Source organism: Rattus rattus, chromosome 8 (genome assembly GCF_011064425.1).
Source record: "Rattus rattus isolate New Zealand chromosome 8, Rrattus_CSIRO_v1, whole genome shotgun sequence".
Classification (NCBI taxonomy): domain Eukaryota; kingdom Metazoa; phylum Chordata; class Mammalia; order Rodentia; family Muridae; genus Rattus; species Rattus rattus.
In genome coordinates, this window is record NC_046161.1 from 86,927,332 (window position 1) to 86,951,578 (window position 24,247).

Below are 24,247 nucleotides of genomic sequence, written 5' to 3' on the forward strand. Positions count from 1 at the left end.
CCACTTTCCAATGAAATTCTAATTTCTATTAATGATAGAATAAGTAAAATAGTGCCTAAGACACTGAACCAACTTAGTTCTTTAATAACAGAAATGGAATTTATGACTGGAACACATCAAAAATGTTGATTTAACTGCTTCTCATTTTTAAAAAGTGAAAAAAAAAATCTTGTAACTACACACTGGCAAACTTTTTACAGAGCCAGACCAAAAGAACCCACTGTGTCTCCCAGGTCAATCCTTTAACGCTGTTCAACTGCACCACAGCGACAAGAAACCACAGATCCTACCCAGCGAAGAGGCACAGCTGTGCTCTAGTAAACGTATTTACAGACCGTAGTCAGCTGACCTTCAGCATACGCCTCCTAAGAACAAAAGCTTGTTTCCAATTAACAGTCACGGTATATAGGAGACTAAACTGTAACTGACATGTTATCTATTTTTAGTTTGTTGCCACTGAGATGCAGGGAACATCTCAACATGTAATCTTCCAGGCACCATGGCTGAAGGGGCTCAAGGGGCAGGGACAACCAGCACAATGTTATAAATCTCACTTTTCTTTTCTCCAACTACATCGCAGAGATCAACTTCCCTTAATGATGTGTAGCATACATTTTCCAGACTGACTACATTTTATACAAACTATAGTTAAACTATTTTCAACTGACTTATTCTGACTTAACACCACAGATCAAAAATACTGACACTAGCTATGATCTACTAAAGAAAACCCTGCGGCACACAGCAGAAATGGCACGGGATCCCTAGGTCCGCACAGCTCGAGTGACTTTACCAGGCAGCTCCCTGCCACCAATTCTGTAAGTGTAAGCTCTTGGGCATGCCCTTTCTCATTTCATACTCTTATTACCATTGTCATGACAGCCAAGGTACAGGATAAAACAGCAGTTCCAACAGAAGTCTGGGCACTCAACAGGCAGCACACGGGGCCCTTGGAGTGGTGCCCTGGACACTCACTGCACTGAAGCCCGGAACTCCCGGTGTGGTAGGTAGGCGTTCTACCCCTTCTTGCTCCTTCTCGGGGATGAACTTCCCAACAGCAACCCCATCTCCATCTCCATCTGTGTGACTTCCTAGTTTGGTTTCTTACTATCATCAACGTAATGTCTTCCCATGGGGTTTTCTGATTCTGAAAGTTTGTTCTTAATCTAAAAGACTGTCTAATCTATGAGCAGTATCCAGAATAAAGTATCTCTAATCGTCATTCAGTGTACATGTATCAAAGGCTATCATCTGGAATGCTGTTATCGCAATAGTCCACAGAGACCAACAAGTAGCTTTGGTAAGGAACAGTTATCCCTTACTCGCTGCAGCAGTTTATCTCTGTAGTGTTCTACTTGTTCCTGGAAGCTTTGGCCGGGTTTTTTGGGTCTCTTTCCAGATTCCAATTCATCTTGAAACTTCATAACTTTTAGCTGTAAAATAAGACATTTTAAATAAGAATTTTCTGCCACAATTTTTTCAAGCATTTCTCCCATAGCAAAGCACTAAGTGATTAGGACTCAGTCAAATATAATCTCAGTATAAAGTCTGTCAGACCAGCCCACCACACAAAATTCAGGCCATCAAACACCAGCAGCACACATGTTCTCAGACAGCCAGGAGAGTGCTAAAACCAAAGACGGCTTCACATCCTTAAGAACATACATGTTTACCTCACAGTTAACAATACATGTATTGTCTAGTTAAGAATTAGAAGAAAAAGATAAGTACAGACAAGCATATGTGGAGCAAGATTTAAGAGTCAGCAAGACATAGGTTAAAAGCAACAATAAAACAATGATGATGCTCTAGTCACAGCTCCTCAGAACAAAATACACCTATGCACAGTGTGAAGACGCTACTCTATTTACAGCAAAGGGTAACCACTGACCATCAAAACACAAAGGGTTAAACCAAATTCAGAATATACTCTAAAACAATAAGAGTATAAATACTGACACTATGGGGTTTTGTCTTGTGTTGTTGCTTTTTTGACACAGGATTTCTCTATGTAACAGTACCCTAGCTGCTCTGGAACTTGCTCTGAGGACCAGCCTGGCCTCAAACCCATAGAGACCCTCTGTCTCCCAAGTGCTAGGATTTTAAAGTCAATGCTGACTTTAAAAAGATCAGAATTTCTTATTTTATTCTATTTCTTAAAATGAATCACTTAGAACGACCTAAGCCATTTATATGATGAACATTCCCTGTAGCGTGCTAGTAGACCGCTTCAATATGTTCATCCCAAGATTTCTGGCTAGCTATACACAACGCTCACAGATTCACACACACTTGCAATGGATAACAATCTAAAGTCTGTACCCACCTCCACCTACCCCCTAAAAAATAAACCAACTTTGCAAAAATCAGTAACAGAGAAAGAAAATACAACAAAGGGTAAAATTTCATATTTTACTCTAGAGAGTTAAATATTTTGATCACCTCTACTCCTGAAGACAATGTCTTGGAATGTATTCCAGACTGACCTCAAACCTGTAATCCTCCTAGGTGCTGTGATTACAGGGATGCACCACCATGCATGCCTGACTAAAATTTGTTTTACAGTTCTGTGAAGACCACTAAAAGAGCTAACTGTGGGCCAGTGAGATGGCTCAGTGGGTAAAGGTGCCTATGCCAAGCCTGATGATCTCTTTGAGCTCAAGAACCCATAGGGCTAAAAGAGACAACCACAAGTTGTTTTTAACTGCCATTTGACTGCTGTGACATGTATATGTGGCACATATACAAATAATACATATAATTTTAAAACTTTTCAAAAGCCAATAAATTCATGATATGTTCTAAAGTAAGACAACTGGGGTTGGAAAGATGGCTTAGAAGATAAAATCTTTGTCATGCAAGCCTGACAACCTAAGTTCAACCCTAGAACCTGAACCTGGTGACCCAGTGACCCGTGTCTGTAGTGCTAGTGCTCCTAGCACTATATGAGGCAGATAGGGAATCACTGGCAAGTCTGCTAGGCATTTATCCTGGAGCATACAGTGTGGCCAAAATAACAAGACCCTGCCTCCGCAAGGTATGAGAGAAGCGACCCCTGAAGTTGACCTAACTTCCACACAGGCACCTGCTTTCTCCTCTCTTACCATGTCCTCCTGCACATATGCGTACACACACAAAGACATTATAAAATTATTAAAATAAAAACTGCCTCTCTGTCCAGGGAGTTTAGATGTTCATGAAATGTAACAAGCGACAGTCCTCTTCACTCAAGAGAAGGAAAGCGGTGGGGCAGGGAGAGAAGAGAAGCACAGGGCCATTCCACATTGGTTCAGCTTTGTTTTCCTTAGGAGAAGACCACACCAGGCTAACACCCCACTCTATGTGAATTGATAGACCATTAAATAGACTATCTGCTACTAAAGCATTCCAGAAATGAAGCCTGAGCACTGGAGAGATGTCATAATCCTCTCCTGTCCTGTAAATCAAAGCAGTATTTTCACAGGGTTTGAACTCAGAGACTATATCTTGTACGTTCTTGATTGTTGTCCTTTTTCTGCCTAATCATTTCCATAGCAGGGTTCTATAAACCAGAGACTTAAGGTTCTCTCCATCTTTTCCTTCAAAAATCTTAAAATTAGTCTTTGCACTTTCCATGTTTTAATGAGACAGTTTGATGCTGAAGTTGAGGGAAAAGACAGGACAATGCAAATACCACACCCAAGTTCACTGGATGAAACCAAAACCAAGTAAACAGCAAATTGAATGTTAGGAGAGAATTTTCTTCTAATTGTGTGTGTGTGAGCTTGAGGTCAACCTCATTGTTCCTTAGGATGGCCAGCAACCTGGGGCCACTGGGACCTGGGGCTCAGCAATTAGGATGGGCTGGCTGGTCAGGAATTATGCAACTTCTGGTTCACGCTGCCACAGCAGGTGCACGGTATCAAGTCCTGTTACCACATGGGTTTAGCAATCTACCTCAGGTCTTTAAATCACATGGCAAGCACTTTACAGACGGTACTATCTCTCAGCCTTTTTATAAGAGTTTCATTATGTGGCCAACCTAGAATGAAACGTAATTCCTAGTATCTGTTTCTCAACTGCAATGATTACAGGCATCTGCCATCAAATATGGCTGAAAATATTTTTCAAAACCATTATAAAATGCCACATTAAAAGTTTCTAGTAACAGCGTCTAACTAAGGCCAAATACAAGTTAAGATACCCATAAAGAATGAGAACCCTTCTCAACACAAAAGGAAATAGTCCATACAAGGATTAAGTCATTCCTGCTGCCTTGAAACCACAACTTGGCACCACCCCTCACTTTAGTAGCCCTTCTTTTGTTAGAGAAATGAAGGAAAGGTTCCTCACCAGCACCACCACCACCACCACCCCACACCTACCACCCACCACCCACCACCACCCACCACCACCACCACCACCACCACACCACCACCATCACCAAAGGCCTTCCACTTGGCTCCTAGCCACCTGCTCCATCTTTTGCTGGTAAAACCAGGAGCAGCAACACAGGAAAAGATAGCAATGACCTAAGTACCTACAACACTTAAGTGACATCTAGTCAGCACAATACATGGCTATAGGTTTTCAAGTATTTTTATAGAGAATATTACAAATCCTTTAGTTTATATTAATCACAGGTTTGAGGCATGTTTAACTGTTAGGTATTTTTATTAGCATGCATTTGAGTAAAGGATAGCTTTCAAGAAGAAAAACTATAGTATAAGATATAGTACATAATAAAACTACCTAGAGAAACTAATTTAGAACTGTATTTTTTACTTAAAGGATCTCTAATACATCACTGAATTTTAAAACAAAAACTGATAAGAAGACAGGGAAGCAGGGTAAGAAAGTATGAGACAAGTTTGTGAGCCCCAAGTTCTAATTCGAATCTGCTACAGCGGTGAAGCTCTGTTCCATGACTTAAATGTCTCAGAGGAACATTGGAAAATAATTTAGCCAACACCAAGATGAAGCTAAAACCTGCATTTTAAATCTAGAATTTGGCTATCTTTCTAATCATGAGATAGGTACTATGCAAGCTTAAGAGATAACTAAGGAATAATTACAACAGGTCACACATACAGTGCATATATAAGGTATGTGTGTGTACATACAAGCTATATATACCACATGCTTATATAGAGAATTTGAAAATGATAATGCTTAGAAGCTCAGCTAACAACTAAATGCTATTTATGGGCTCTTCTTTTTTTTATATTAATAAGGAAACATCATTTTAAAAGTTAGGCAGTCTATTGCCATTATTTTTAACATTCATTTGTCTCTGTGTTTGTGTGCCCCAAATATATGCCACAGGATTTCAACTGGAGGTCAAATTGGGTTCTGCTCTTCTGCCATGTGTGTAATGGCCATCAAACCCAGGTCATCAGACTTGGTGGCAAGCACTTTCCCCACTGAGTCATCTCCCCAGCCCTATACTGGCATTATAACTCCAATTACCAAGAAAACATTTTCACTGAATGTAACTGAATGTAATCTTTAGTTCTATAACCTATTCCCACCCAGACCTGAGGATTGAAGTCTTTTGCATGCTAAAACAACTACTCTAGCAGAGATCCACAACCCCAGGAAAACACATACATGCACATGCACATGCATATGCATATGCACATGCATGCACGAGCACACACACACACACACACACACACACACACACACACATCAAGAAAGTAAAAGATTGACTGGAAACAGGAAAAGGCTCAATGGGAGAAAGTGGGGCAAGGGATAAAAGAAGGTAATGGCAGTTGAGTATGATCAAAATACCTTATATCCACGCATGAAAATGTCATGAAACTCACATATAGTTATACATAGCTAATAAAAGGACACATGCTCCACTATGTTCATAGCAGTAATTGCCAGAAGCTGGAAAGAACCCAGATGTCCTTCAGCAGGGGAATGGATACAGAAAATGTGGTAATCTACACAATGGAGTACTACTTAGCTATTAAAAACAATGACTTCATGAAATTTATAAGCAAATGGATGGAACTAGAAATATCATCCTGAGTGAGGTAACCCAATCACAAAAAAACACACATGGCATGCACTCACTGATAAGTGGATATTAGCCCAAAAGCTCGGATTACCCAAGATACAATCCACAGACCCCATGAAGCTCAAGAAGGAGGATGACCAATGTGCGGATGCTTCAGTCCTCCTTAAAAGGGGGAAAAAAATATTCATAGAAGGGGATATGGAGACAAAGTTTGGAGCAGAGACTGAAGAAATGGCCTTTTCAAGTCTGCCCCACCTGGGTATACAGCCCATATATATACAGCCACCAAAACTAGATAATATTGATGAATCCAAGGAGTGCATGCTGACAGAAGCCTGAAATAGCTGTCTCCTGAGAGGCTCAGCCAGAGCATGACAAAATACAGAGGTGAATGCTAGCAGCGAACCACTGAACTGAGAACGGGGTCCCCATTGGAAGAGTTAGAGAAAGGATTGAAGGAACTGAAAATAAGAACAACAATGCCAACCAACCAGAGCTCCCAGGGACTAAACCACCATCCAAAGAGTACACATGGACAGACCCACAGCTCCAGCTGCATATGTAGCAGAGGATGACCTTGTTGGGCACCAAGGGGAAGAGAAGCCCTTTGTCCTGCCAAGGCTAGACCCTCCCAGTGCAGGAGAACATCGGGGGGCAGAGGGCAGCAGAAAAGGGGGTGTTTAGGGAGGGGGAACACCCTTACAGAAGGGAAACAGGATGAGATTGAGGGCTTATAGCTGGGAAACCGGGAAAGGAAATAACATTTGAAATGTAAATAAAAAAAAATCCAGAAAAAGAGACTTAGGCAATATACTCTATACCCTATCACTAAACCTTTCAAATAAATCACTATAATTAATAAAATGTAAACCTAACTTGAATGTGCCAGAAAATACTTTACTTTTTCTTGTCATATGGTATGCATTCACACAAAATTAAATCGGTTTCCTACATGATCAATCCTATTCCTTGGAACCCACTTCCTCAGAGGCTGCCCATATACGGATGCATTCAAACACGACAGACACATCCTTTTCCTCCCTGCACAGAAATAGCAGCCTAATAGGAAATAGACGTTCAACAAATAAGAAAGCAAGTCGAACAAACAAAATACGCATACCATAAGCAAAACCAGAAAGAGAAGCACAAAAGGTAGCAAATGTGGAGACAAAGACGAGGCCAGCACTAAGAAAGGGGACACCTGAACTGAGAGGCAGGGGGTCACTCATATGGAGGTCTCTACGCAGACAGAAGCATGCCAAGGAGATAACTGGGCACTGAAAGTTAAAGGCCACGAATGTAGTTGTGATTTGAATGCAATATAAACCTCAATTTCACGAAGCTTAGCTCGTTTCTCCTCACTCATTTCGGAGTACTTAGAGAACTTGGACTCAGTCATCTCTTCTCTGACTGGGTTAGAATATAAATGATGCTCTTCCGACTTGGAACTCTGGGTGTCTTCTTCATCTTCACTCTCTTCTTCCTGACTTTGGAAACAGAGGATACACTGCACGTCACAGCAGGGAAAACGAAACCTGGTACTTTACAGCTTGGACATCTGTTTTCATGGTCTGAGAACTTAAATGACACTGCAGAACATATAAGCATTTATAAAACACTCTGCAGATATCTGGTCAGGTGATATTTTTAGACAGTTCTGAAAAACATTTCCTCTACAGAAAAAGCTGAGCTTTGGCACAATAATATAATCACACTTTTAATAAATTCTGCATGTTAATGCAGCCTGCAACACTGTCATGCAATGAAATAAAATGATCCACCAATGAGTGCACACTCCTCAGCTCAGTAAACTCAGGAAGGTTTGTGTTTTAAAAGCCAAATGTTCACCCCTCCTTCCTTAGAAACTATAAACTGGAACATATTAATCACAATCACTATAAAACAAAATCAATCTAACACTTAAGGACCCCATTTGCTTAATAATACTAGAGTAAAGACTAATATTAATACTAGAGTAAAGACTATAAAGTCTGAATATTAGAAAACTTCAACTATTACATTACAGTTGACCATTCAGTTCTTTCCTGTATATGTTTATGAAGTCTGTCCTTCTATGAATTTTAATTTATGTGTATGAGTATTTTGCATGCATCCATGTACGTGTACCATGTGCATGTCTGTTGCCATGTCAGCAGAAGATGGTGTTGGAACTCCTGGAACTGAGTAAGGAATGGGTGTGAACGTCACTGAGCATACTAGGAATCAAACGCAGGTCTTTAAGAACACGTGCTCTTAACCTGAGCCATAGCTTCCTGCTACACTTTTGTGAAAAATGGAAATTTAAAAATCCTAAACCTGTACTAAATTCATTACAAATATTTAACATTTCTCTCCAAGTATTACAAGTACTAATTTTAAATTCTATCTCTGTTACAAATGCAACAGTTTTATGAAGTAGCCCTAGTAAAAAGGCATTTCTGATCCAACCACTAGAGAGCAGTAGTAAACTGTAAGAAATTCTGAAGGACTAGAAGGCCATGTGCAAATCAGTGTTCCTTACAATGTAGTTTCATAAACCTATGCTTATGTTACCATGATTTACTTGGAGATATATGAAAAATTAAAAATATGAATTCTATTTCTACTGTCCTATGCTTCTACCAATGATTACTGCAACATCAGTACTAAAATACACTCAAAACAAAAGCAATACAAAAATCACAAAAATCAATTTTATGCCCCAAACCCTAATGCTTTCGTAAATAAAATGAAGCTAACGATCTGGAGTTTGTTGGTGGACTTTCTACCCTTCACTGTAAACTAAAAGGGTTACCTGACCAGTACAGTACATATGCTAATGCTAACATTTTGAGGTACTGTTAATGATGGGGTCATGGACATAAATTAAATCAATGAACCCAGTTCCAAACTGAACTAAAGTGCACCATTCAAGTCTAGAACCCTGCAGTTTCAGAGAGCTATCTCCACTGGTAAGTCACACTCCCGCTCTCTAAGTCTCTCTCACCATCACTGCCTTGTTCCAGTCACAGCAGCATCTCTGAAGACACACTGACAGTTCTGTACACTGCTGGCTGAGCGCACACACACGTGCACGCTGTGCTAGGACATCAAAGGCTTTCCTTTCTCTTCTCCCATCTGAGGATAAGACTGTTTAGTTTTCATAAACAAAGGTCTCTTCCTAGTATCGTCTGTATCAGCTCTTTCTATTGTAAAACTCAATATTCACAGCAATGACTATAAAAAGTATGAAGCTCCCTAAAATTTATCAATGCAAACATTATTTACCTACCATTACGATGTCAAAAATAATTCTCTAGTAATTACAAGAGAAAACTATCACAATTATAATTTCTTTGTACTTACAAAGCTCCCCTTTATACACTCTTCATTCTTCTGACACGTTTACATTTAAAATAACAAAACAGTACTTAGCAATGCACTACCCAAAAGGATAGGAATATAATCTCCCCATTTAACATTTTAAAAATCACTTTTTGTGGATCTCAAGTAGTATTTGATAACAATGATTTGAAACAGATACAACTGATAAAATAGTAGCTTTAAGGCAGGAGTATTCATCCTCAAGTAGAAAACACAGTGAGAGGAAGCCTGGTGTAAGGACCAGAGACTGAAGCTCGTTATTCACTGGGGAAAAAAGAGAGAGACTAAAGATGATTCTCTCCAAGGACTATTATTTCAACCAAACCTGTTAGTAAAAGAGGGAGAGTATAAGTGCAGGGAACTGGGTATGTTTGAAACTTAAGATTCTTACTTTTGGTTTTCTTCTTCTTCTGATTCTTCATGCTGGTCAAATAACTCCCACTTGGAAGTTGTCACCGCTACACAGAGAAAAGAGAATGTAATTCCATAAGGTAAATTGCCATTTTTCCTACAACATAGTAAATACCCGACTTTAGAGCTGAAAGTTTTTATTACAGGAGCTTTTATTTAAGCTTATCTCTTCTTCCAGCAGCCAATTCAATGTGCTATACATCTTCTTTTCTCATACGTTATATTATATGCAAAGTCAGAAATGATATAACAGATATGGTCCCAGGAAAGGCAGTGTAAACTCAATCTAATAAGAATTATCAGAGGCTGGAGAGATGGCTCAGCAGTTAAGAGCACCCGACTGCTCTTCCAGAGGTCCTGAGTTCAATTCCCAGCAACCATATGGTGGCTCCAAACCATCTGTAAAGAGATCCGATGCCCTCTTCTGGTGTATCTGAAGACAGCTACAGTGTACTTATATATAATAAATGAATAAATCTTTAAAAAAAAAAAAGTATTAAAAAAAAAGAATTATCAGAATTCCTCTGAAACTGGCCTTCTAAGAGGATTTCCAAGTGCATACTGCTTCCTATCTACATTTTCCATTGACACAGCACGCATGTGCATATTTGACTACTCTCAAAACTTCCATTATTACAGGAGCACCAACAATAAATGAATGCTTATGACAGACTAAAACATAGTAACAGTGAGTCTGAAGGATGAAAACAAAGGTTTTACACACAAGGTAAACATACACACACAAATACAAAGATACCAATAATTTTAACAAATCAATTTTCTACCCCCCCTGCTCCGTTCCAAGTGTCAAGGATCCAACCCAATGCCTTGCACATGCTAGGCACTATACTACTCAATGACACCACTATCCCAGCACACAACTGTTTAAAAGTTCAATGTTTGTAATTTACCCACCTTGTGCTTCCAATTCAGATTCATCTACAGCCTCCCACTTTGATGGGGCAACTTTAAATATGGGTTCATTCTTCTTTGAGTCTTCAGTTGCATCCACTGTTGAAGAAAAGATGAGCTATTAAATATATTAGAGACTCAAACTAATGGTGTTATCAAAAAGCAAATAAAAATAAGTCCGCATGTAGGAAAACATTGACAGTACCAAGAACAAGAATTATGATTACCTCACTTTTTTGCTTGAGACCAAATTTTTAAGCAGAGCAAAGTAAGCCCTTTTACCCACATCCCAAGACCTCTAATAAGTGCCCGAGTCTATGACCAGCTCTGAATTATACATTTACTATGTTTTCTTATCCACACACACTGTTTTTAAATTAGGCACACTAAAAAAAGTAATAAAAACAAACATGAAAGGACAACTGTTAGAATAGATTATGATGCCTACAATTTATGAATTTTCTTGAACTCTCCATTTGATATTTGCAGACCAGAGTTGGCAATGGCTAACTTTAACTATCAAAAGGCAAAAAAAAAATTTGGTGTGGAGGAACTACTTCATAGGAAACTTGGGTACAAGTGAAGCATTTGGAGGGGAGGGGAGAAAAAAGGAACAAAGATAACACTGGGCATCTGACTAGACAACAAACACAAGATGTTGCCTGTAAATTTCAGACAGCTGAGACAAAAAGAAAAACCTGCTAATATTATAGGATGATAGTCCCCCAAAAAGATGACTGTAATAAAGCCCTTTCCTTTGCAACAGTCAAACATATTACTAGATACTTAAATTTTAAACTGTCAGAAAAGGTAAGTTGTGGAGACATAGGGATGCAGCTCCCAGGCAGGGTCAAGTAAGGACTGGTGACAGGTGCAAGTAGGGGCTGGAGTGCCGCCCTTGAGAAGAAAATGTTTTTCTCATTTGGCCTTAAACTATGTTCTGCTATGTCCTGTTTCTGTGGAAGTGGCTCTCATGCTCTCTAGGTTATAACAAGCATATTTTGATAATAAGAAGAGGGGTGATTTGTTATGTAAATATTTTGAGAAGAAGCCTTTGCTTAGTCGTATTTCTTTGTTTAGTCTTGCCTCAGTTGCTCCTGGTATCGTGGGAATAACTATCTTATAGCATCTTGCCAAAATGGAAATTGAGGTAATGCATATTCATATTTATATAAGGATTAATAAAGTTTGCAACAGCGTGCAGTTGCTTCTGCATCCCCTTAGTCCTGGTTATTTGCGACTGTACCCAGGGCCCCCAATGCACTAGACGTTGACAGTAAGTGACCTGACACAGTCTAAAATTAAAACACTTTTGCATACTATCATGTGAAAAACTTAAAGCATTTTAGCAATTAAACTTGTTAGTCTTAATGTTTAAAATCCAAACTTACAAGGCACTCCATCCAGATCATCATCGAGACTTTTTATAGGGACGCCATCAAGATCATCGATGGGAGTAGCATCAATGGGAATTCCATCCACATCTTCCAGAGGAGCACCATCAAGCTCTTCCTCAATGGGAGCACCATCAAGATCATCTGGCACATCCTATAGAACCATGCACTGCTGTAATTTTTTTTTTTTTTTACTTGCTTAAGTCTCTCACTGTTAAATTAACTTAAAATCCAGTACATAGCAACATGGCTCGATATCCTTATTTCCAAACACATGGTAAGTATATGCTTTATTATCCAGCCTGCAGAGGCAGTGATCACCTATCTGTACAGTTATTTACCTAATAAATACTAAATGTTTATTCTCAGTATCAAGTATGTGAGTCAGGATGAAAAATCAGGCTTGGTTCGTCTATCAAAGAGCTTAGTAAAGGGTTTTGCTGTTTAAAAGAGATACGATAGAAGAGTAGATTAAAAGCGTACATCACCATCTTATTATACTATTTAATAATTAAATTTCCCTTGAAGAAGTCAAAAGGTTCACTGAAGTTACACCTAGGCTGAGATCTGCTAACACAGAAAACCCAAAGAGAGAAGACCACGTACAAAGACCAGAGGAAGAGAAACACTGTACACTCAAGGGTCTGAGAAGATGGCAGAAGAGTAGCTGTCCCCTCATCAACTAGTGAGGGGGAGAGTTAGAAACATCCCTGAAGGAAGTGACAAGATTCTGGAGACGAACAGAATCGGATGTGTGCTGCACACAGCACAGCTCCCTGGCTTCCGAAAGCAATTCACCTCAACCTCACCAATGGCAGGGGAGATGGAGCCCTCAAAATCAAGACCCAGGAGATTCCTCTACTACAAAAGCCCAAAAGGATATGTAGGCTGCAATACAGTAACTAACATGAGAGAGAAGAAACAAGTCCTTTACTAGGGAACTAAAAGATACTGATACAGGTTTAAAGTCAGAAGAAACTAAATTTTGCAAAATTTTCTTATAAGAATAATGAATGATACAATCCAGGCCCAAAAAGAAGAGCCAGCAACAGAGAGGAAAATGTTAAGATTAACAATATGGATAAAAATAACTTGAATGTTCGAAATGAAAACCTCAGTGAATTAAATAAAATTTACAGTAGATGGCACATAGAGACACCTGCACACAGACTTAATCTGAGGTTGTCTTCTGCCTGATTCTAGAGAGCTGTAGCAAGCGCATGCCTATCCATACTGTAAGATCAAAAAGTAACAATATATAAATGAGAGACAGAGAGAGACAGAGAGAGACAGAGAGAGGTGGGGGGGGAGGTTTTGGGAGGGTCAGAGTAGGGGGTTTTGGGAGGGGAAGACAGGCTAGGGAGATGGCTCAATGGTTAAGAGCACTTGTTCTTGCAAGACCTGAGTTCAATTCCCAGCACTCACACGGTGGCTTACAATCATCAGTAATTTTAGTTCCAGAGGATCTGATCCTTTTGTCTGGTATCTGTGGGCACCAGGCATGACTTGTACATTCACACATGTAGGCAAAACACTCATGCACATAAATCTAAGGCAGAACAAAACAGCATGAAGCAGCCCAGTAGACTCTATCAAGCAGAAGAATCAAGGACGGAAGACAAAGTAGATGAAATACTGCACCCAATTATCAATAAGGGAAACAAATGAATAAACAACCATGACCACAAACACCCCAGAACTGTAGACCATGGCCAGCAGCCCAAACAGAACCATCCATAGGACATAACAAAGTTGAGAGAAGCACTAAAAACACAGGGAACTAATCGATTCAATGAAATAAAGGAGCAGAAAATTTCACAAATCTACAATTTTCTTTTAAAAAACAAAAGGTACTGAAAAACCCCAACAGATATGAGTAGATAAGAAGCTCTCTGTAGCATACATAACCAAGACATCAAAAATACAAAGTAAGCCGACAGTAAAAGCTGTAAGGAAAAAACTGTCAACTCACCTACAAAGGCAGACGCATCAGAGTAACATGTCTCCCGGTGACCCCCCCCCCAAGCAGGAGAGCACAAACTGATACAAACCAAGCCCTGAAACTGCCAGCACATTTGTCTTTTAAAAACTGAAAAATGAAAACATTTCAATACAAGCATAAACTAAAGCAGTTCACAAGCACCAATCCAGCACCGCAAAAGATATTTAAATGCTATATACAAGAAGAGTAAGGCATTGCTGGAGAGCTGGCTCAGTGGTTAAGAGCACTGACTGCTGCTCTTCCAGAGTTCAATTCCCAGCAACCACATGGTGGCTCACAACCATATGTGCTGGGATCCGATACCCTCTTCTAGTCTGTCTAAAGAGAGCGACAATGAATAAATAAATTTAAAAGAAAAAGATCTTTCATTCATTAAAAAAGAAGAGGAAATTAAAAAAGATGATGAAGACAGTTTCAATTGCAAGATCCAGGAATGAAAACATTCCTGAAGAGGACTAGATAAACAAAGAAAAGATAGGAAAGAATCCATCATCCACCCTGATAAACCAGCAAAGCCCTGATCCTAATAGGGGAGAAACAAGAACAAACAAACTGAAAAAACAATGAACAATCAGAATTATTACCATTAGAAAACAATTCTCAGTAATAACCTCAAACATGAAAGATCTCAAAGGGCCGACAAAGAGAATCATGCATGACCACCAGAAACAAAGATGGAATTTTACAAACTAGAAGAAGAGCAAGAGAATGACAGGGACACCTCTGGAGCAGTCATGCTGCATTTTCCTAGTGTACGCTTACTCTCAGCTAGCTTTAACAACATGGAAGCTGTTACACAGACACAATCCCCAACTCAGGATGATTTGACTTATACTTTTTAAAAATTTGCAATGGTGCAAATCAATACAATTCAGTAGTAACTGTGCCCAACTCTGACGTTTTTATACGATGTGTTCATTCGTGTTGGGCAGTGGCACTTAGCTGCGGCATCTGACCACCTGGGTTAACAGTACCCACAGTGCTGCACCGCAACCATTCTTTAACAGAATGGTTAGTTGTTCAGTAGGTTACGAGACCTAATAATAATCAATGCTTTCTTTAAAACTGGGTTTCCTGTTAGATCATTTTGCCCAGCTATAGGATAATTTAAGCTTTGTGAGATGTTCAAACTAGGCTAGGCTAGCTCTCAGGTTCAGTCATGCTGGTACGAGTATTCAATGATGGGATTTACTTAAAGTTAGTTGAGGGGCTTATATGTATTATTTGTTTTCTACTATAACATAAATCTTTTCAAGTTATTAAAAAAAAAAAAGCCACTATCTCATAAGAACACATTGAAAATCCCTGTCTTATATAATGTTGACTCCTGGATTATTTAAGGGCAAGCAGAGGTATTTTTCACAAAGAAATATTATACATGCAACATTCCCCCTCCCCCAGAAAAAATTTTAAGTACAGAATACCTACCTCTGTTTCCTTTTCTTCAATGATATTTACAAGTCCTAAGAAAATATTCTGAAGTTTGATCAAAAATGGTTCTGGATAAATTGCCCAATCTTCCCATGCTCTGAAGCAGGTCATTACCCGTTGCTAAATTAATAGAAAGCAGACAGTAAATGTCTAGTTGAAACAGTGTGCTTCAAACTCCAGTTCATGGGAATACCACTGTTATTGTTGAATTTTCCTTTAAGATGATAGATCTTTTTGTCAAATTAAAAAAATAACTACACATATCATTCCCATTTTTTTAAAGCAATTCAATGCTATCTTCTAAGGAAACATAATAAAGATCTATCCCAGCATAATCTAAAAATGCTGGGGAAAAAAAACTTGGATTTTTTTTTTAATTAATTAAGGTCAACTCTCATGTCAGTAGTGTATACAAGCCAAATCCTGAAAAACAATCTCACAGTCCATTCTGACCACTAGAAACAAAAGCAATCAAGCTTTATTCTGGATCCATTATAATCCAATGGAGCACTCCTGGGTCCTGGCTAACACTTTCCTAGAAAGTATAACAATCAAAACTTGAGATTGAAGTCTCAGTGGATTTGTCTGAATTCCTATGTGATGGGCCATGGGGTCCCAACAAGACCTCCCCACAGTAGTTTACTCATTTATTCAATTGCTACCTTGGGCTTTTACTGGCTCTTTTTAACATTGTTTTACAACCTAAGGTTCTCGATCTTTGTTTTGTTTTGTTTTCTTTTCTGACACAGGGTTTCTCTGTGCAGTAGCTCTGGCTGTCCTGGACTCTCCCTTTGTAGATCAGGCTGGTCTCAAGTCACAGAGGTCCATCTCCTCTGCCTCCCCAGTGGTGGGATTAAAGGCTGCACTACCACACCCAGCCTCATAATCTTTCATTTAAGAGGTTATTGAAAAAATAAAACGGAATTTTTTCCTTGAAAGCAGCTCATTACAATTATTAACAACCTGTCTTAAAAATGTGTATTCATGATCTAAACAAGAGCAGTGTCCAACACTCCTCACATTCCTAAAACTTTAAGTCTTCCATACAACTCCAGAAGATCAAATTTTCAAATCATCATCAAGGCCATCTTAAGCCAAGTTGGGATCCCAGCATTGTTTAGCTGGTAGTGGTCAGCTTCAAGCTCCCATCTGCAAACCGGGAAACCAGTGGCACGTCCACTGTATTTCTACCAAATTCTGCACCTGGACACAGCTGTCCAGAACAATGTCTGAAATGACACTCAATTCTTACAATAACACACTTCACACTTGGGTCCACAGGCCTTCCTCCTCTGGTGGCATCCTGTGGAAAACAGCCACTCCGTCTACTCAGTCTTTCCAAAGCACCAGACCCTCCTGAGACCCTAGAAGGTGTGGCTGGTTGCTGACATCATGCTCACATCCTCACCCCAGCTCAAGCATGCTAATTCCTTAGCAAATCCAGGGTTGGGTGGCACCTCCAGGCCTTATGCCACAGCATGTGAGGCCACACATCACAACCACCTGCCATACTAGAACCACCAATGCCCTGAAGATACTTTCTAAACAACCATAAGTAACTAAAATATATGTTCCTAATCCAGACAAGTTTTCTGAATGTGTTCTGAAGGATGTAAAGAACAACAACAAAAAAAGTATTAAAATATTTAAACAAGGCATGAGGACCTGAATTCAGCTCCCAGCATCTATATCAGTTGGCTCATAAAATTCTCTGTAACTTAACTCCAGGGGAAGACTACATGCCTCTAGTCTGGGTAGGCACCTGTACACCATGTGCATACACCCACAAAGAAACACGAATACATAGTTAAAACTAATCATTAAAGAAATTTTAAATAAAAATATAAAACAAAAAACAACCTGACAATACAATATTTTAAAAAAACCTTAAGAGTAATTCCTAAAAGATCCAAGTTTTAAATATACCATTTGCTGTACATTCTTTTGCAGCCCTCTAATGCCCTCCTCCATTTCACACATCAGGGCAGAAACAAGGAAATATACATACCTTAAAATTTTCAGATTGTAAATGGCCTTGAATTGTACGATAAGTAGCATTGAGGTCTGAAAATATCTGACATAGCTTTGTTTCAAAACTGAAATTCAAACAATACATTCTTTAAAACAACTTAAAAAAAAAAAATCACATTCTCTTCAGCCCACTCGCCAATGAAAACCTCTCCTGTTCTTATAAAGCAAATTAAGAAATTCACAATACCAGTGTCCTTCTTTAGCAAGCAACTTTATATTTAGGATGGATTTAGCCATCTGGTCCTTTGTGTCACATAAAAAATGTCAAAGGTGAAAGATGCACATGAGGCAGAAGAGTATGAGCGGAATTCGAGTAGGGCTCCCAAATACCACTCACACATACATAGACACACATATGCAGGGCTCTCCCAATACCACTCACACAATCAAACACACACACTCACACATAGAAACAAATAGACACACATATGCACAGCTCTCCTAATACATGCTCACACACACGCACGCACGCACATGCATACACATACACACACACACACACACACACACACACACACACACACACACACACACACACACACACACGTAGGGCTCTCCTAATACTGTCCACATATACACACTCACACATAGACACACACATGCAGCCTAAGCTAACCTAGGACTTGCTATGTAGCCAAGGAGAACCTGGAGCTTATCCTCCCAGTCACAGCTGATTTTGTACAGTGCCAAGGATCAAATCCAAGAGTTTTGGACACACTAGATAGTACTCTAGCAACTGAACTCCACCTATGCCTAGACCGTGATCACCTGGGTGCTGTATAGAAAACAAACCAAGGTGTAGAAGAGGGAAACCAGTTAGAAGACTACTGTTGTAATTCAGCCAGAAATGGCACTATGGGCCAGCAGCCAGGAAAGTGGTGCCAGTCAGCTTCTAGATATATTATAAAATATATTTATTTGTATCAATAAGAAGTATTACGGGTGGGGCTGAAGAGAAAGAGGAATCAGACAGACTCCAAAAGAGAGACAGAAATGCAAATCAGTCCTCAGTTACTTTCTCACCACATAGCTTAGCTAGCATGGCCTTGAGCTACAGATCTCCCTGCCTCTACTTCTGGAATGCCAGGATCTCAGCGTACAGCACCACACCTGTTTTTGAGTGGTGCTGAATCAAACCCAGGGCTTCTCCATGCCAGGAAAACACTCAAACAACTGGGTTACAATTCCCAGCCCAGGTCACAATTCTGACTTCCTTTTAGAGTCAATTCTTTTCCCCGAGCCTGATTATTATAACACGCTGATTATTAACAAGCACAGAAGAGGAGGAGCTCTGTGGAACTGAAGATTTACATATGAATTAGGATGTCCACTACCTCTCCCTCCTACTTTAGCAAAAAGGAACAAGGAAATCAATGAATAGGGCTGGAGAGACTGCTGTTTAGAGCACTAGGTTCATTCAGCTCCCAGTGCCAACATGACAGATCACAAATAACAATTCCATGGGATCTGACACCTTCTAACCTACATGGGCACTAGGCACATATGTGCGCACTTAATATAAGCAGGCAAAGCCCTCATGAGGAAAAAATAAAAATAAATCTTTTTTTTAAATTTAAAGTTATTATTAAAACAATGATGTTAAAGTTTTGGTTTCTTCTTTTTACATGCCATTACTTATTATACCATTTATGCTTATTATAAAGTAGCTAAATAGGTAAAATAATGTAGTTTTCAATTTTTTAAACTCCACCTATTTGCTCTACTGTCAATATTTAAAAATAAAGTATAAAGCATGGTTCATACTAAAATCTCAGCCCCTGGAAGGTTAGGGTAAGAAAACTACCACAGCTCAGGTCAGTCTGGGCTGCACAGTAAGTTCTAAGCCATCTGGGCTAACGTGAGACTTTAGCTCAATAAAAAACTAATAACAACAATGGCCAGCTACATGGCTCAGTGGATTAAACACACTCCCGTGTGGTGGGAGGAGAGACTCAACCCCTACAAGTTGTCCTCTGACCTACAATTATGGGTCATGTTCCATGTTCACACATACACATGCACAAATGTCATAAAAAAGAAAATCTGAAAAAAAAAAGTTTTCAAAAAACTGTTAATTTAGCTTACATTAGTTCAGTTCAATAAACCTTGAATTTACTTGTTTAAAACTTCTACTAAATGAGTAGATTAAAATAACCTTTAAATTGTTATTTATTATTACTACTGTGGGACTGGGGATTGAATTCAGGTTGGAAGACAACTTCATGGAGTCATTTACTCCCTTCCCCTTACGTGAGTTCCTAAATCCAACTGTCACAAGGCTAGCACAGCAGGCACCTGAACCCAAAGAGCCATCTCAACAACCTTTAAAGTTATTTCCTGCTAATGAAGAATGCTAAGAAAACAACCCTCTTCTTTGGTTTTCTCATCCGTAAATATATTACTTCAAGAGGACCACTCATATCTTATACTTACAATTTCCTATAATATGAAGCATTGGCAACTTTGGCTGAAGAGTTATATAAAACATCAGAAACCAAATATAATCTGGCAATCTGTAATACAAAATGAGGCAGAATGAAAACATTAGCCAGTAGCATATCTAGAAACAACCCTGTTCATTCATATATTGAAGTTTTGGCAGAGGCTAAATTTAGCAATAATTTAATAGTAACTACTATTAGAGTTATATGAGATCCAACATCATTACAATCATGACTTTTGCAGGAATACAATCTGTTAATTTATTTACATTTCAACTGGTTTCTCCAACAGAAGAAAAGTAAAACTATATAGAAAAGATGTCATCAGTCAAGCTCTTTATGTCAAAAAAGAACTTTTTATAATTTTTAAAACGTTCCAATTTAAAGTCAATTATTTTCCCCCTTCCTTTAAACTAAATGCTCATGAAGAAGACCACTGCCTCACCTTCTTGGGAAGCGGCGTCTTTAAGATGGACAGTGACTCGGTAATGCAGTCCACTATTTCCTCAGCAGCTTCAGCATTATTAAGACAGAAAACCATGGCATCTCCAATATCATTTTTCCTTGGAGTTAATCCTCGCAAGATTTCTTCTAATTTATCCCGCTGTCTGAATATAAGTTTCACTTATAAATATTTAACCATGGATCCTAAATGCCCCAATAACTAGCTTCTCATGGTTGTTGCTCTGTATACACTTACCATGCTCACCTCACAAAAACTAGTTTGTTTAAAACCCACTTAAATAAATGGTTTTAAAAGACCAAGTTTTGTTAGGTTCCCCAAATTGGTTACAATTTTTTAAAGAACTTAAAAGATGAATACTTTTTTTAAAACTAATAAAATATTCCAGTGACTTTTTAAAACAAAATAAGGGGCTGGAGAGATGGCTCAGTGGTTAAGAGCACCGACTGCTCTTCCAGAGGTCTGAGTTCAATTCCCAGCAACCACATGGTGGCTCACAACCATCTGTAATGGGATCTGATGCACTCTTCTTGTGTGTCTGAAGACAGTATACTCACATTCATAAAATAATAAATTAAAAAAAATAAGTAAATTTTAAATTACGGTCATTTTTTTAAGTCTTCAAAAGTATTCCACTCTTACTATCCCCACTTAAAACAGAAAACCTCCAAGTTCTCCACATCCTTCCTTTGAAAGAAGTATTACTTTAGCACTTTTACAAGGAACTGAAGTAGGGTAAGCTTTTCCTGTAAGGAAAACAAAGACTTTAGGTCCTGCAGGCCACATAGTCTCTGTAAGACAGTTCCTCTACTGCTGTAATTCCAAGGCACTCTTACATGCATACAAAGAAACAAGTACCATTGTGTTTCACTAGAACTTTATCTACTTGGAAGGCAAGATGGAACAACAGGTGAAGGCACTTGCCTCCAAACCTGATAACCTCAGTTTCATCCCTATGGCCCGAGGTGAAAGGGAAAAAAAACAACCAGAGTCCTGCAAGTTGTCCCCTAACCTCCACATATGTACCATAGCATATGCCCGAAACACAAAATACAGGAAGTCAATGCAGTCAGGACATTAACCTTTATTTACAAAACCAGAAGCTAGCTATATTTAGACTATGGGCTGGGTCTGCAGCTTATGTAATGAGCATAAACCTAAAGAACAAATACGTTCAACAGCTCAAGATTCCATACCAACCAACCACTGTGACCAACAACGCAATGACCCAATGGGTAGTAAGCCTCACACTCTTTACGAGGAAGTATTTAACATTTATGCTAATGTCTTTTTTAATAGTTGATTTTTATTTTATGTACATTGCTGTTCTTCCTGTGCATATGTCCGTGTCCGAGTGTCAGAGCCCCTAGAACTGGAATTACAGCCGTGTGGGTGCAGGGAATTGAGCAAGGCTCCTTTGGAAGAACAGCCAGTGTTCTTAACCACTGAGGCGTCTCTCCAGCCCGCACACTAAAATCTCTTGGCCAACATTTTGCATATGAAGAACTTGTAAACGCTTATTAAATACATCCATTTCTTAAAATGCAGATAACTCACTACACCAGTGCAGAGCAAGCACTAATTTTTTTGTGAGGTTTAACTGTTTATCTTATGTTTGCGGGTTTTACTTAATGTATGAACAAACATACACAACATACATAGCTGGTGCCTGCAAAGGCCTAAAGAGGACACTGGATCCCTAGAACCGAGGTACAGATAGGTGGTTGTGGGCCACCGGTGAGCACTAATACTAAAGTTCCTGCCGCCATCTCACAACTGCTACACACACTAACTATGGGAAGGCTTTGCATAGCCAAAGGCAGTAACTTTTCCTCTTCCTCTTGCACTCTGGCAAGAATCCTAACAGTCTCTAAGTGAGCTGTGTAAGAACTTTAAGTACTGCAATGCTACAGAAAGGGCTCAACTGTGTTTAAGAGATGATCACTACTATTTCATCAGGAAGAGGTCAAGGTCAACAGGATAAGTATTTGTATTTATCACTACAGTCATCTAAAATCATAAAGTATAAATAAAACATTCCCAAGCCAAAATAGTTACAGCAAGACACTAATGGAAGCAACCATTAAAGCAACTTTCCTGAATACATAAGAGAAAATAATCTTACTCTTCCTTGAGTGCTCCCTTTTTACTAGGCTCTTCTACAAACGCTTCTGTCTCCTGCTCCTCTGACATCCCATGAAGGTATGGATTTAATGGTGGTGGCCTCCAAAAGGATCCATTTTTGAACATCCGAAAATCTTCTGTCCGCCATTTTGTCGGAGAATCTCCCTAATAACAAATACCCAGAATGTTATGTGAACGGTCTACGCCTCGCAGTTAAAGTCTGTGGAGAAGTCAATCCTACTTGCCTGCAGAATAGAATAAAGCTTCCACCTGTAGTAAACGTGGGCTGGTGTCTGGTTTTCAAATAAGAACCTAAGCAAAACAAACAAAAACATTAAACACCATAGTCTTCAGGAGAGAGTTATCTACTTTACTATCTATATAAAACCAGCTACCTGTCAGCCTAATCAATTAAAAAAAAAAAAGCTACAATTAAATAAAACAGATGAGAAATACTATTTGCCTCCTTACTTCTAAAGACCAAAAGCAAAGATCCTGGGACAAAAGGGTAGGAGACAGGGTCCTTCATCGTCTATGGTATCCACCCTCCCCCACCCCGGAATGTCTTACAAACTAATATGAACGTCTGGAATACATGCGTCTCAGTAAGTCATCTAACTGTTCTTAGAATCTTTTAAACTTCTGCTTGAGACAGGGTCTCTCTACATAGCCAAGACTGTCTTGGAACTCAGTATGCACTCCAACAGCTGCCCTCAGACCCACGAGCTCATCCCCCTCCCAAGTCCTCTGATCACAGGCATACAGCACCACGCCATACTCGGCATGGCTGTTTGTTATAAAACACAAAACACAAGAAGATGTATTAGAATATTGGAAAGAGTTTTTTCAACATGTAAATTTGAAAAACCTTTAGCCCATTTAACATTTCATGTCTTTGATAAAGCAATTCAGAGGACTTCCTCTCAAAGCATTTCGCTCAATTCTAGCTTGCTTATGACTCCTCCATTGAAAAGCATAGTGAAATACTATTTTCCTCCCAGAAAATGCTGAGTTGTTACACCATAACTACGTAAGTGATGGAAAACCAACCTAAGCACATTCTAGTCTAACTACTAAGACTCACTTCACCCTGCAAAAATCTTTTTTTTTTTTTTTTTTTTTAGAATTTTATTCGTGGATATGTTATCACTTATTTGTTGACACATGTGCATGTACTCATGCAAGCAAATGGCAGCCAAAGGACATCATTTGGAAATCTTTTCACGCTTTGGAACTACACGGGTTTTGGGTATAGTTTCTGGAAGGTGAAATGGTGTCTGGAAATGAATGGGTGGATGTAATGCTGTATAGTAATGTGAATGCACTTAATGCCATCAAACACAATTAACTCTAATTAATTAACTCTAATTTTAATACGGATTTATTACCATAATAAAAGAAGCACACCTGAACATAGGATTGTTGATTTCTCTGTTCATAATCATAGCTTCAAACATTGGCCCTTCACGTACAACAAATTCTATCATTCGGTGTATCAGGGCGAGTAAATTCCTACAACAACAACACAGTTAAAGAAAATGGATTCAGACATATCCCTATATAAAACTACTCTTGACTTAAGTTACTATAATGGTGCAGTTAAAAATCATTTCTGCTAACAGATTTTAATATCAAAAAAGTAGCCTGGAGCACACACTAAAGGCCTTG

At 39.0% G+C, this 24,247-nt stretch overlaps 1 protein-coding gene across 5 annotated transcripts in view; it reads right to left on the bottom strand.

The window, feature by feature from the left end:
- Window positions 1-24,247, bottom strand: part of U2surp (U2 snRNP associated SURP domain containing) — a 53,852-nt gene that overhangs the window by 4,860 nt on the left and 24,745 nt on the right. For all 5 annotated transcript variants that reach the window (XM_032909936.1, XM_032909935.1, XM_032909938.1 and 2 more), the window contains 12 exons: window positions 23,987-24,091; window positions 22,825-22,891; window positions 22,581-22,744; window positions 20,438-20,600; window positions 19,985-20,064; window positions 17,529-17,616; window positions 15,518-15,640; window positions 12,085-12,241; window positions 10,697-10,792; window positions 9,762-9,828; window positions 7,335-7,494; window positions 1,323-1,433 (listed from right to left, as the gene is read on the bottom strand). In XM_032909936.1, coding sequence (XP_032765827.1) covers window positions 1,323-1,433; window positions 7,335-7,494; window positions 9,762-9,828; window positions 10,697-10,792; window positions 12,085-12,241; window positions 15,518-15,640; window positions 17,529-17,616; window positions 19,985-20,064; window positions 20,438-20,600; window positions 22,581-22,744; window positions 22,825-22,891; window positions 23,987-24,091 — 1,381 coding nt within the window. The remainder of the gene's footprint in view (window positions 1-1,322; window positions 1,434-7,334; window positions 7,495-9,761; window positions 9,829-10,696; window positions 10,793-12,084; window positions 12,242-15,517; window positions 15,641-17,528; window positions 17,617-19,984; window positions 20,065-20,437; window positions 20,601-22,580; window positions 22,745-22,824; window positions 22,892-23,986; window positions 24,092-24,247) is intronic.